At 29.0% G+C, this 14,431-nt stretch overlaps 1 protein-coding gene across 1 annotated transcript in view; it reads right to left on the bottom strand.

The window, feature by feature from the left end:
* Positions 1–14,431, bottom strand: part of LOC123290870 (protein still life, isoforms C/SIF type 2) — a 92,297-nt gene that overhangs the window by 75,846 nt on the left and 2,020 nt on the right. Inside the window, exon 2 of the mRNA XM_044871219.1 lies at positions 10,957–11,236. Coding sequence (XP_044727154.1) covers positions 10,957–11,236 — 280 coding nt within the window. The remainder of the gene's footprint in view (positions 1–10,956; positions 11,237–14,431) is intronic.

Genomic DNA, 14,431 nt, shown 5'->3' with positions numbered 1-14,431 from the left:
CCGTGGTTCATTACAATAATTTAACATTATGTATAAATGTTACATCTGTAATAGTAAATTTACAAAAGTGTAAAGTGATCGTATAAGATTTAAGAATTCCGTTCATGATCGTTATGGCTGTCTAAGAAAAATCGTTTGAAAATTATTTAAATTATATTTTAATTCTGTGATATACACATGGTGGACCCTTTTAATTTATTATGGCTAATGGTTTGATTTGTAATTAACTAACCAAAAAATAGCTTTTTCAAAAGTTGCAAAAGTTGCATCCTCTTAACTTGTGGGACACTTTCGGCCTTGACTCCGTGTCATAGAATAAAAATTACATGAGGTGAAAAAACGAATCAAAATACAAATATAATATAGCGAGTGATCTTTCAATTTTGAGGAGGGAGGGTTTTAAAAATTTTAACGTTTTCCAATATTTGTCAATAATTTCAAAATGTTTTCAGATACTTTAAATGCAAAAAATCGCATCTTTCTAGCACACATAGAAGAAAAAGTGTATTGTAGAGTTATTTTTTCCATTTTTGGAAGGTTGTCGATGTCGATATTATAATTTTTGTATTATTCTGTTAATTCGACAATATATCGCGTCGAGTGAAAAAATGCCACTTTCTGGCATGTAAAGAACTGAAAAACGTAATTTTGGGGAAATTTTTCCGTAAGTTTCAAAGAAGCCCCACGTCGAATGCAAAAAACCGCATCTTTCTTTCATATCTTTGAATGTGTTGGAATCAATGAGTGAATGAGCTTGACTTTGGTTTGTAATATATTATACAAGATATTTGAATTAAAATTGTTCGATTTATTTTATTCCAGCCGTTGAAAGATTTCCTAAATTTCAGCATGCGTGCAGAGCACTAAAAAGACCAGAATGTTAACAACTGTAGCTACGGAATAATAAAATTGTACAATTCACCAAGAAAAAAAAGTTTTTTTATAAAACTTAAATGTTATGTATATTTTTTACAACTTGTGATTATTAATAAAATAAGGCGTGGTGGATTTGGCCTTTAAAGACTAGAACACTAACTTTCTGTTTATCCGATATATATGTGTATATATATATATATATATATATATATATATATATATATATATATATATATATATTTAAACCTTAACAGACCACCAAATATTCGATTTAGTTTTTTGGGATGCTAACAAACACTTTGTATCAAAAAGAATAAATGAATGATTATTTTCCTGCCTATGTTTATGTCATAAATGTAGGACGCTAGTGGTGGTGAGATCGTTTTTTTTTTTTTAATTTTCTTATGTTCATGCGTTTCTTGCCTGAAATATTTTTACATTTTTGGATAACTACTTATACATGCAGTGTTTATAATAATTTATACAAACTTTTATGAACTTCGAAAATATGCGAGAACACATTTTTTATTTTAATTTATTGGTTTCTAGAATGTTATTATTCTTCCACCTAGTACGGCTGTTAAAGCAATAATTAAATTCGATGAGAAAGTTACGAAAGGAAACCGGATAGTTTGTTCGTATATTTAATATTTAGTCTTTAGACATAAAGATAATATTTTTCCGTCATTAGACGCTTCTTATTATTGACTTTTTGTTGAAATTGGTTTTTCGTCATTTTGGAACACCTAGAGAAAAAAGGCTGAGGAGTTGACACTATCAAAAGGCGTACTTCCCTAACCTTAAATCCAACTAGGAAGTTGACAGTTCCAACAGGCCTTTCCTTGACACTCAACTCACCTACAAACTTATTTAGAGGGGTGACAACTTGATTAATTTAGAAGTGTTGCATAAGGTTCTTTAAGGATGTGGAATTTTATAATCCCAGAAATTTATTTCCTCTGCCAAATGAAATTATTGTACGGCACATTAAAAAAAAAACGCCATAAGAGGAAATATTCCTGTCTCGATTATAATGACTTTTCCTTTTTTTCGGAAATATTATTGATCTTTGAATTTACTATAATTGATAACGGCTTACTAGAAGTCGTCACGCTCACTCGTTCGCATGTTAAGCTAGCTGAGTTGCTCAAAAATATATCACCATTACGGAGTGAATGGTGCAATGAAAATGGATGAAGGTGGTTTTGAGCAAAACATCATAGCCTAAAATGCCTTGAATATACCAAGGTAATGTATTCGGTTTTGTAGCCTGAGTATTAGAAGAATTTCAACAATTTACTCAGTCAATTGTTTGTTTTCCCTTATTAAAATAAAAGAAATACCAATTTTTATCGAACAGACAATAGAATCAGAAATGAAGGTACAATAAATGCAAAAAAAAAATAGTTGTTTGGTACATTCTGTAAAATATTGTATGGATTTTAATGATATATTGCTTTTTGATGATTATTAATGTTTTTTTGGCTGTTGTTTTGATTATAATTTTGATTTATTACCTAGGAATATTTTAATTTATTTTAGATATCATTTATATCTACTCGTGTGTAAAATACGAATAATATATTATTAATTTTTGTAACATTCTAGAGTTTATACCTAAATTAATTAAGCATAATATTATGCTTAATGGAAGATTTGCAACGAATTGCAATTATTTATAATTTTTACTAGCAATACTTCAGATTACAGAAAATATTTTTTTGCATTAAATTACAAGAGTTCTTTTTCTATTTAAATAGGTTCAGTAACACGTACTGAATGTAAATGCACAAAATCCTTTAAAAATAGGCGGGGGAAGTGCCTCGATTTTAAAGAAAACCGTTTTACGCTATATCTCCATAACCATGCACTTTAGACAAAATGGTAAAAACATTTATGTTAGATAATTAAGTGACCTACCTTTATGTAAACTAATTATATGTCATTAATTGTTGTGAGCTTTAACTTGTGGAATGTGATTGTACACTCGGTATGTGATCCTGAACCTATTTAAATAAAAAATAACTCCTGTAATTTAATGCAGAAAAATATTCTCTGTAGTCGGAAGTAAAGGAAAAAAAAGTTGATTTGTTAATATGTTTTTTTTTTTGAATGTAACTTATTTCTCGGGAACATAAGTAAGTATCTATATATGATGATTATGTTTTCATATGAATAATTTTTAGCTGTTGCCAGCCCGCTTTCATGGAAAATTCCAAACTTACAAATACCTCTATCCTTAGTTTTTCACACTTGAACTTCCGTAGCATCCCATTTTCTCTAATATTGATCCTTCCAAAACTCTTCGACCTAATTTTGGTAAAAATAGAGTAATCATCCAATCAAATCGAAGATACTCGAATTATAAATGTACAGCTGGCTTAACAGACAGAGAAGCGTTGTCTTTGGATAAAAGTTATAACAAAATTTTAATAAATAACATTTGAAATAAATATTCATCTCACATAAAAGATATGACTTGATGCACTTCTATTAAATAACTTTGAAAATAAATTGGCAGTACATAGTCGGTGTGGTACTGAAGTCGTGTGAGTTCGACCCCTGTAGTCCACACGACTTACTTCCCAGAGGGGGAAAAACATTAAAAAAAAGGTCTTGTTAGCCTTCATAGATTCTTCTTGTTAGCCTTTATCTTTTGTTTCTACACTTTTCAGTTTTGTTCAGTTTTTTAGGCTCAAATAATTCAGCTGAAAACTCTTTTAGTTCTTAAATACGCGACTACGCGTCGAATAAGCCCAGCCACGAGTTAATGTCATAACTGGTTCGCGAGATAATCGAGGCGAAAAATCCGAACGAACTTACGAACATTTGCACACACGTACACACACACACACACAGACATCACATTGAAAAGGTTTGATTCGGATATTGCGGCCTTGAAACCGCGGAAATATGTAAAACTGGAGATATTCAAAACCGGCTCCATTGCATTAACTTCCTCTGGGAAGTTAAAAAAAGTAATTAATAAAAATTTTAAATATCTCTGGTATGATATGTTGCAGCTTCTATACCAATAAATAATAGTGGAATTTTTATCATACAATCATAGAAGCTAATCTCAAAATTAAATGTGGGATAAGATGCATTTAAAGTTTTCTTACCTTTTATAAGTCAGTAATATCTTTCATAAGGAATAAGCTCATGGTCTTTCAACGATTTGTCCTACTTTTATTTTTCATAGTTAAAAAACTTGTGCGTTAATCCGATCTTATTGGAGCACAGCTTCCATGCATATGTTTTACATAAAATCATCTCCGATAGTAGAGAGCGTCACTTAGAATAAGAATATGACATACGATGTTTATATTTTATACTTAAAAAATATCAACATCTTTCTTTTTAAATTATATTCATAAGGGATTTTAACTGTCAAAGAAACAAAAATATATCTACTGGAAAATATTTCATTAGTGATTTAAAAACACAAATGTGTTAAAGAATATATTTTTCGTACTACAAATCCATTATATTTTAACTTTGTCTTTTAAATGTATATGAAAACTCTTTGATGTTTGTAAAGTAAGTGGGGAAATGTTTTTTTTATATCATGATACGAATAAAACTAAAATAAACTTTACAAAACTTTTTCTTGAGGAAATACTGATATATTTTTTTCAATTGGGCTTGCTTGATTTAATTTTAAAGTTTCTTATTTTTTTAAAAGTTTGTTATGCTTGTATTCCGTTGTATATGTCTATTATGAATTATTTTGTTGATGTTACTGAAGTTAAAGGTCACTATAAATAAATGTATTCTATTTCTCTTGTGGAAGAATACAAAATTTTAGGTACAAGGAGCTTATTTGTTTTATATTTCGTATGAAAATCAATTCTTCAATGGTAACTATCTCTATAACAAAAACTAATTACTAACCTTTCACGCAATGCTAGATTTTTACGCTTATGCAATTTGTACAAAACAATTGAAACGTGCAAATTTATGCAAATGAACTGAACATTAGTACTGGAATACGAGCTAGCCGAAAAAAAAAATTCTCTGAATTTACAAAAGCTGATAATTTGAAGATTGAATATAGTAGTTTTGTACACACACATACTGCGGTCAGGCAAGCAAATAATAGTACAGGAGTCAGATATATGCTATCAAAACGGCTATGACTGCCATGGCATGCCATGGCGACAAATGTTTTGGCTTGCACCATCTTGATACTTACGCATCACACGTGTCTAATCACATCTAATTAACGTGACACGTTTTTGAAAATTTTTGTATGACTAAAAATTGCTTTAAGAAACTCTACGGAAAACTATATTTATTTATTTATCTTTGAGTTAGTGTAATCATTTTTAAAGTTGACGAGGAAGACTAATCATTGTGTCTATCAGTCACTTTCAAGTTGTTTTTGACTATTAATTAATAAATATTTACAAGGAGAGTGACATCATACATGTTATTCTCTTTGTCATTAAAATCAGAAAAGTTAAAACATTCTAAGAGTTATTACTATGACATTATATGAGACGAGTGCCCTTAGAATGTTTTAACTGATGCGATTTTAGTGACATTGTGTATATATTCTATGTGGTATCATTAAAAATGCCGTAAAGCGTTTAGTAGTCGAAAATTGTGCTTTTGTAAATTAAGCAGATTTTTTGCTGGAATTGTGATTCATTTCATCGTGGTCAACAAAATATTTTCACGTACATGGGTCGCCCAGTGTGGATAGCAGGGCCCTTCACAGCATTGTTTTAAACTATATAAAAAAGGTCCTGAAAATTAAGTACTGAAGAAATCAATTTTCAAGGCTTCCATATACCGCTTCATTGTGACTTAATAGATAGCAGGAAAATCGTGATAGACAAAGGTACTAACGAACTATTAATTTCCAATACAAATTACAATCAAGAATACAATGAAAACTACAAACTTAATACATTTTTATTTTTATTTAAAAATGCAGTTTACTTCATTTCTAATTAGATTTTTATGTCGTTTTTTGAAAAAAATTTTGAGATGCAGTTTAGAGTTTTTTACACTGTTTTCAAAATCGCACACTTTTTCATCCAGCATTTATCTAAAATAGTCATATCCAGAAAAATTACTCCGTGTATATGAAGTTTATTTGAATGAAAGTTTTATAGAATAATTTATAATTCACGAAGTCTTGATTTTCTTCAATAAACTCTAAAAAAGATATTCATGATCTTATCACTTCCTCATAAAGCAAAAAGGGCTGCATATCAAACCGTATCTAGGGCGACATCAAGCCTAAGTCCGCCACTGAATGGACAATTCACATTTTGTTACAGCCGTGACTTTATACTATTTTTACTTTAGAAAAGATATATACTCTGATTATTTAACTGCTTCTGGCACTTTTTTTTATTCAAGGAGAATGCTTTTAATAACTGCCGAATATAATACTTGTCATTACCATAAGATCCCAATAGTTGTTCGTACTTAGTATTTAAATTGTCCAATAAATGACACTATAGAAGATTATTCGAGTAAATATGATCGTTATTTGTTCGACTTGACTCATCTCTCCCCTATTATTTTTCTGTAGGTATATCCATGCTACCTACCTACTATTAAATAAAATTTTATTTTAATTGTAACTAGAAAGTAGTACAGTTACAAAAGTATTATAATATTTCTACTGAATTAGTTGCAAAATTTGTAATAAAACAACCAACTTACTTCAAATTCACATTTATAAAAAGTACAACTTTTCTTTGATATCAACAAAAACTAAGAGATACGTACTTTAGAAGTAAACTACAAAGCAAGGGTATAAATAAACTTGTAGTTTATATAAATAATGTTACTAAAATTATAGATAAACTTTTGTTTTAAAAAAAAAAAAAACAATAAAAAAATTAATTAAAATCTTAAGTACTGAGATTATGTAATGCTGAATATAAAAGTTATACACTATATAAAATAATTTATTCTAGGTAATTTGTAAATGATTTTTTTTTTGTCTGTTTGTTTTGGATTAGTGCTAAAATAAAATTTAAATGTATTTTAAAAAGGTGTGCATTTAAAACAATCACACGGTCGAAGCTTTCTGTATATTCATGCAGTCTACGTACTACAAAGTGTACCTGAAAGAACATTTTTATGTCAAGATGGTGAAAATATTTTTTAGAAAGACATAAATAATACTATGAGCAAGTGCAATTAGGAATGGTTGTGATAATAATGTGAAGAAAAAAACAACATCATAAATGTTGATTTTGATAGTGCATTCGTGGAAAAAATGTGGCTTACAATTGATAATTACTAATATAATATAAGTTATAATACAAGAAAGGCTATTATTCCATTTATTCCTCACATTTATTCCTTAAAATTGCACATTAAAACTAGTTTCATTTTAAGTCACCAGATGTAGTGAACAAAATGGTCCGTTATCAATACCTTATGTGATTTATTGAAAATCTTTTAAGGGATAACCTGTACTGTAAATTAAAGTAAATGTAATTTTTTTATTTTTTAAAATAAAGTATAATGAATGGATATGGTGCAGTTTAGTACCCAGTCCCTAGCTCTCACTATAAAAATACTTTTACACTGGGTTTATGGTTTACATACGTATGGTATATGCATACTTAAATCTGAGAGTATCAAGCTAAAAGCTGCTGTCTTTCTGTATGGTATGTGTAATTATAAATGTGTACACTTAACTCCTCTTTTACCACCTAGTCGTTGTAAGAGAGTCTTTTATGTAACATGTAAAACTTACTTATAGGTGAATTCTAACATTGAATAGTTTGTAATACTTGTAATTCAGGGAGAGATTATCGAGGATAATCAAGAAAGGATCTAAAATTTTCTTATAAATGCAAAAACTTTTAGATTCAAATTCAATACCAGAAAGAAACCATCTCCAAGTTTCCATAGTCAATTAGGTTAGATTAGTATATTTTTAGCAAAGATTAGCATATTTTACATTCTATTAAATTAATAATGGGACTATTAAAATTAATAATTGGAGTCTCACAAATCGCGAGCCTGTTTATAACATTTGGTTTTTGACTAAGTGACAAATTTCTTATTTTGCAAATGTTGAATAGAAAACATCGTAAATAATAATTTGAATATTAAAAAAGCAGTTATTGCTGACATTTTGGTAGAGTTTTTGATTTACAGGCTTTTCTACAAGCTGTGTAAAGTGTTATATCTCTAAAGAAGGTACCATAAGTAGGTATTACTTTCCGCTTTAAAAATAAAGACTACCGTTTTATAGCCCTCACTTATCCTCCCTTTTGTTCACAGTTTTATGGATTTAATTTTTTGAAAATAAAATTTAGCCTGTGATAATCGTTGATATGTAACTTTCTACAAGTGCAAGAATTTTTTAAAACGGTGACGAATTTAATTCAAAATTCACGAATATCAATTTTGATGTGAGAATTTTCCCCCAAAATAACTGTCTACCTTTGTAACACAGCTAGGCGATGAGTTTCCATAAAATACGAAACACGTTTTCCATTAATGAATGTTTATGCAAAACTTGAAGTAGATTAGACCAAGGAATGACGTATCCCCCTTAGGGATAGAATGTCGGAAAATCCTTTCTATTCCCATGCCTACGTCATAGTAGGCATGGAATTAGAAAGAAAGATTGGATAACACACCCTCCAAGTTTCAGGTCTCTACGATTAGCGATTTACGCTGTTCGTTGATCCGTCAGTCAGCCAGTTAGCCAGTCAATCAATAGTTCAACAAAAAGCATTTTATATGTATAGATATAATATTCTTTACAAATTTTTGATACTTCAATTAATTTTTCTTAGATGTCGGGCTACATTTACTTTTGATTTCGTCTCAGTTTTACTATTTTGTAAGTTAAGCGATGCAACGAACGTGTTTTTTTTAAATTTTTTTCGTGTTTTTATTTTATAGTAGTTTAACAACTACAAAATAATATTTATAGTATAAAAAAAGACGTCCAAAAATAATTAAACTTTAAGAGATAAATTTTTTGTTGCAATCATAAAATTTGTGTGTCTCAAAATAATACAAAAAAAAATTTATTTATCTATTTCATAATTATATAATTATAACTTTATCGATTGCCAGATGTCTGCAACTCTATTATTTTTTACAGTTAGAAGGTTTTTACTTAAACGGAAATAATCACTGTCATTAAAGTGCAATGCTAAAACTGTCATGAAAATGCAAACTAATATCTAACTTTTTAAAAATATATTTGTAACTTGCAAAACTAATAATTTATAGTAATAATTTTGCACAATACGATCGCTATACTTGGAGAAACTATGAAAAAAAGATCTAAAGAAGCACGTTTAGTCCCTCAGAACATTTATCTAAATATATATATTGAGCAGTCTGGAACATAGTCTGTTTTTGAATAGTTTGACAGACTATTTCCAATTTTGTTTGCTAAAATGATCATGACCAAAGTGGTCAGTTGTCTATGGCAAACAAAAACCCTTTTGCTTCAATGATGAAAGGAAATTGAAACTGAAACAGAATGCCATTAATTTCATTTCTCCTAATTATTCAATAGACGAACCTCCAAATATTTTTAAATTTATAAAATATGAATTTTGTAAAATTGTTGGTTTACGGACTTTTTTTTGTTTATTTTGAAGTGAAAACTTTTTAGCGGCGTTGTACACTTTTTTGTAATGGGTAAAAAATGTTAAACTCGCGTCAGGACACGTGACCTGATCGAAAAAGCGTAAGACTATGTCACATTCAGTGAACCGGCTCTCGTCCGATCACTGAAGTTAAGCAACATTGGGTACAGTCAGTACTTGGATGGGTGACCGCTTGGGAACACTGTGTGCGGTTGCCTTTTTATTAAAAATATATTTTTTTTTGGTTTTTGTTTTTTTTATGGTTGCTGTTTACATCTCTCCAGATAAGTCATTGCGTGCTATACGAGACTTCTTGTACGAAAATTTATTCATTTATTCTCATGACGCATCTGCATTGCTTCAAAAAAAAAAATTGGAAAAAGCTTTTATGAATTGCCAATGATTTTGAGTGGAGATTTCAACATAAACTTTGCAGACGATAAAAATAAACTATTAATTGAATTTTTAAATAATGAATTTGGTTTAACTATGTCAAATGATCGCAATGTTAGCACAACGAAATACAAAACTGCTATTGATGCGGTCTTTATTAGACATTTAAATAGGTTCGAATCAAAACTGTTCGTTTCTTACTTCAGCTATCATAAACCGATCGTATCAGTTTTAGAGATTGGCGATGATGGTTCTGGTAGTAATGATGGGGAAAAAGTCGTCGAAATTATGGATGTAAGTTTATTTTTCTAATAGATAAACTTTTTAATGTAATATAAAATGTCATGTTTGTGTACGATAGCCCAATAAATAAATATTGTATTCTACCACATAAATGAGAGTACTTTTATACTGATAATTAAAGCAATTCGTGCAAAATTATTCCCTAACCATTCCAAAATATCAAAAATGCACAACGTTAATATTCAAGTTTTCACTTCTGCCGGCACTCCCAGAGTGCAACTTTCGTTTTTTTTTTAAATTTGAAGGCGAAATGAAAATTTCAACATCTACGATGTTTAAATAGGACAACATTCGGAAATCAATAATATCTTCGGTATATGATGGAGGAAATTATTTTAGAGAAGACTAAATAAAATACAAGAAAAATCTTTTTGTTCTCATTTATGAAAAATGCTCTTGCTCACAAAAATCTCTCTCTATATTTAATTTACGGCTGTAACATGCTTTACCGGAAAACGTGACTTAGGTGCTAAAAAAGTAATGGCGTTAATGGGAGAAGTATTATAAAATGTTCATATTTTCAAGTTAATATCGTGTGAAAATTTATGAAAATTTTGTATAATTGTAATGACGATGTATAATGTTGCGTAGTGTGCAAAATTTATGTTTGGAAATTATGTGAAAATTTTGCGAATTAAATAATCACCTGTATATGTATGTGGATAGAACAAACAAATCTACGTCTCAATGTTCACTGACGTAAAATTATATGGCCGTATATGTTCCACGTATTTTTAACTTTATATTATCTATAGTATATGTGCATATATAGATAAAGTATAGTACATACCTGACAAGGTGCTTGAAATAAGTATGCGTCACCAAAGGCTGTACTTAAACAGAATATGTAGTCTCGTTTTGGATGTTCAGGTATTGGTTGCATAATTGCACCGTCCACAATAATGAGATGTTTTGGTGCTGCTTCAACAGAACGTCCTTCACGTGAATCACATGGATAAAATAAAAGTGTAGTACCCTTCAAACACACCCAATATCCTTTCCAACCACGTTTACGTGCTAATTCAATTTGATGCTTTTTACGTAACAACCATTTTTTTACACTTAAAAATCTGAAACAAAACAGACACATTTATATATTTTTTCATTTCAATTGTATGCATTTCTTTTCAAATAAAGTTTTTAAAATGATTTATGTATTATTTGTATGCATTTTATTTTTTGATTTTGGGGATAATAAATTATGGGATTTTTACCAATCATACATAAAACGTCAAAATGAAGGTAAACGAAACAGGTATCTTTATTACTTATTTATTTTATAATTTTCGAAAACGCGATTAAGAACGATTAAATATTCAATTTTAAACTTTAGATAGTCCATTCAATTTTTAGATTTATCCTTTAAAACCCGAAAACGGGTACCGAACTTTAAACGAACTTAGATTTAATGATTTCATACAAGTCCGTAATTTTCACCCATCATCCATTCCTCAATTAATTTATTTTAAATAATTTTTTGATGAAAGTATTAAACACTTAAATCTTGAAAATAGATATAGAATAGAGTGAAAAGTCAATCAAAATTTTAACAATTGTTATTATAACAATTTTAATCTCCGAACTGAAAACAAAGGCTGTTTATAAGTTTGACTGCAATGTGTGTGTCTATCTGTGTGTGTGCCTGTCTGTCTGTGGAATCGTGCCTAAACGAATGAGCCTGATTTTGATGAGATTATCTTTTTTGGTTTCGTCTGAAAGGTAATTCAATGGAGAGTGTTTACAGCTAGGTTTTAAATGCGCGTTTAGAATTCCATGCCCGAAAAAACAAAAAAATTGGCGATGCTGTTCAAAATCAGTTAAAATTGGAAAAGGCTTTCAAAAAAACGGTAATTTAATGCAGAGTCTTCATAGATATGTTTCAAGTGCGAGCTTAGGGTTCCGTACTTGAAAAATTTGTCGGGGGTTTTTTAAATTTTGTAAATTTCACTTGATAAAAACTTTTCAACGGTATAAATTTTGTTTCGAATCAAGTGAATGGCCGAATGTTAGAAAAGACTCTACGAAATTAATGTTTCCATCTTATATATCTATTTATTTACAAATTTATAAGGTATATTTTTGTAAATAAGCTGAATATGCATGTATCGTGTGGCGTTTCATAGAGAAGCCATGCTTTTATAAAATTGCAGCTACTTAGAAAATAAAACTTTAATTTTTTTGAGTATTGGTTATTTTACATTTTTTACATATTAGCCGTAAAATAAATATTAAACTTCCATTCATTTTGAAATTCGAGCTTCGGATAAGATTGCGAACCCCACCTGCACCCAAAAATTGACCTATTTCTTATTAAATGATCTCATATTTCTGATCATGTACGTATATAGGGCGCTTTTTTAAGTTGGTAAATACTCGAAATAAGTTTTATCGTGATCAAATTCTACAAACATTATATTCGACCTATTCTTTCTGTCTCAATGACAAGCTTACTCCGATTCATAAAAGCAACACTTATAAAGTTGCTGTTATTAAAACATAAATTTGTTAGAAACATTTTTTTACGTATGACTTTTTTGAAAAAATTTCCTAGTAAATGCTTTTGTATGTTTGTCAAAACAGGTTGAATTAAACAATTCTTTGTTTGAAGCTTTTTTCAAAAACAACCTTTATTGAAAATCATCACTTGTGTTGCTATTAATGTGCTATTTGTAGACAGACATTTGTATATTTTATACCATGCATATATGTAATATGCAGGGTATACTAAGTTTAGTCCCAAGTTTGTAACGCTTAAAAATATTGATGCTACGAACAAAATTTTGGTAAAGATGTTCATAAAATCACCTAATTAATTCTTTTCCAGTTGTACGTCCGTCTGTCAACTCGATAACTTAAAAACGAAAAAAAATATCGAACTAAAATTTTTACAGCGTACTCAGGCCGAAAAAAGCAAGACCGAGTTCGTAAATGAGCAACATATTTCAATTGGGTCTTGTCCGTAGGACCCATCTTTTAAACCGTTAGAGATAGAACAAAAGTTAAAATGTAAAAAAAATAACCAACTTTTGTTTGAAACATTTTTTCGTAAACATCACCGTTTACCCGTGAGTATTTTACTTAAATTGTATAGTATGTATTATATGGGAATATCAGTTATGTATGTGTGACATGTATGTATGAATAATGTGATAGAGTAACTAACACTGTTAACTCAGTCAATTGTTTGTTTTCACTTGTTAGTTCTGTATTATTTGGTTCGTTAAATTGTCTCGTTGATACTATTCAGTATCAGAATGTGTCGCCCGAATAGTAACCATGCACGATCCGTCAGGCAATTCAGACGCTGAATGGGAGACTTTAAGTGAAACTTATATTTCTCGATATCTCGGTTTAAATAATAATTGTAGTAATTGTTATTTAAAAGAAAAATACTGACATACAAAACTCTATGTGGTAGTTTTTTTTTTACTACGTAAACAATATGCAAATTACGAATTTATTTATGAAATGAAATAAAGAAATTACTAAATGAGAAAATTATTTTCGTTATTCACAAAGGACGCATACCAATGAAATAAATTTACTTATTATTATTCTTTGTGAATTCTGAATAGGTATAAAAACAAATTCGAATTGAATGGTAGATCACTAACGCAGATAGATAGATGATATACAAGATAGTTCATAAGTTGTGTACTATTGTTCCACTCATATTAAAGATACATTTATTAAATATAATGCAAAATCATCAATCAAAACTCAATCCATTCGGTTTGTTTTTGAAATTAATTTTTAATCTACGTAAATTTACAATCTACTTACAAGATGTGCTTAAAAACACTCCCTGAAAGCTTTCACTAAAATTCTGAAATCAAGTTTTAGAAAACGAAATCACACTTTAGAAAATGAAAAATTATACGGGAATAAATATCAACTACTTGGAGAAAAGCGAGGTTTTCTTATAAACATTGTTTTATTCAAATATTCTGATTACGTGTTTAGTTAAAAATTTAATTTTAGTTGTTTAGATTAAAAAAAAAAAATAATTCTGAACAAAATAGTATCTAATATGAGACATAATAAATATAAAGACATAATAATTTTTGATATTTTCACATCCAAAGTTGCTTTTGAAGCTAAAGACAAAAAATAATAGAGAAGTTGCATGTTTTAATTAATTTCTTTCGAATTATGATTTTATATTGAGACACATTTAGTAATATAGTTATAATGCAAAAATTTTGAAAGGATTTGAAATAAATCGATTGGGGTAAAAGAGAGAAATTTTAGTAGATAATACCACT

This window comes from Chrysoperla carnea, chromosome 1 (genome assembly GCF_905475395.1).
Source record: "Chrysoperla carnea chromosome 1, inChrCarn1.1, whole genome shotgun sequence".
Taxonomy (NCBI): Eukaryota; Metazoa; Arthropoda; class Insecta; order Neuroptera; family Chrysopidae; genus Chrysoperla; species Chrysoperla carnea.
The sequence above is the reverse complement of the archived record's forward strand: the minus strand, read 5'-3'. Positions and strand labels throughout refer to the sequence as shown.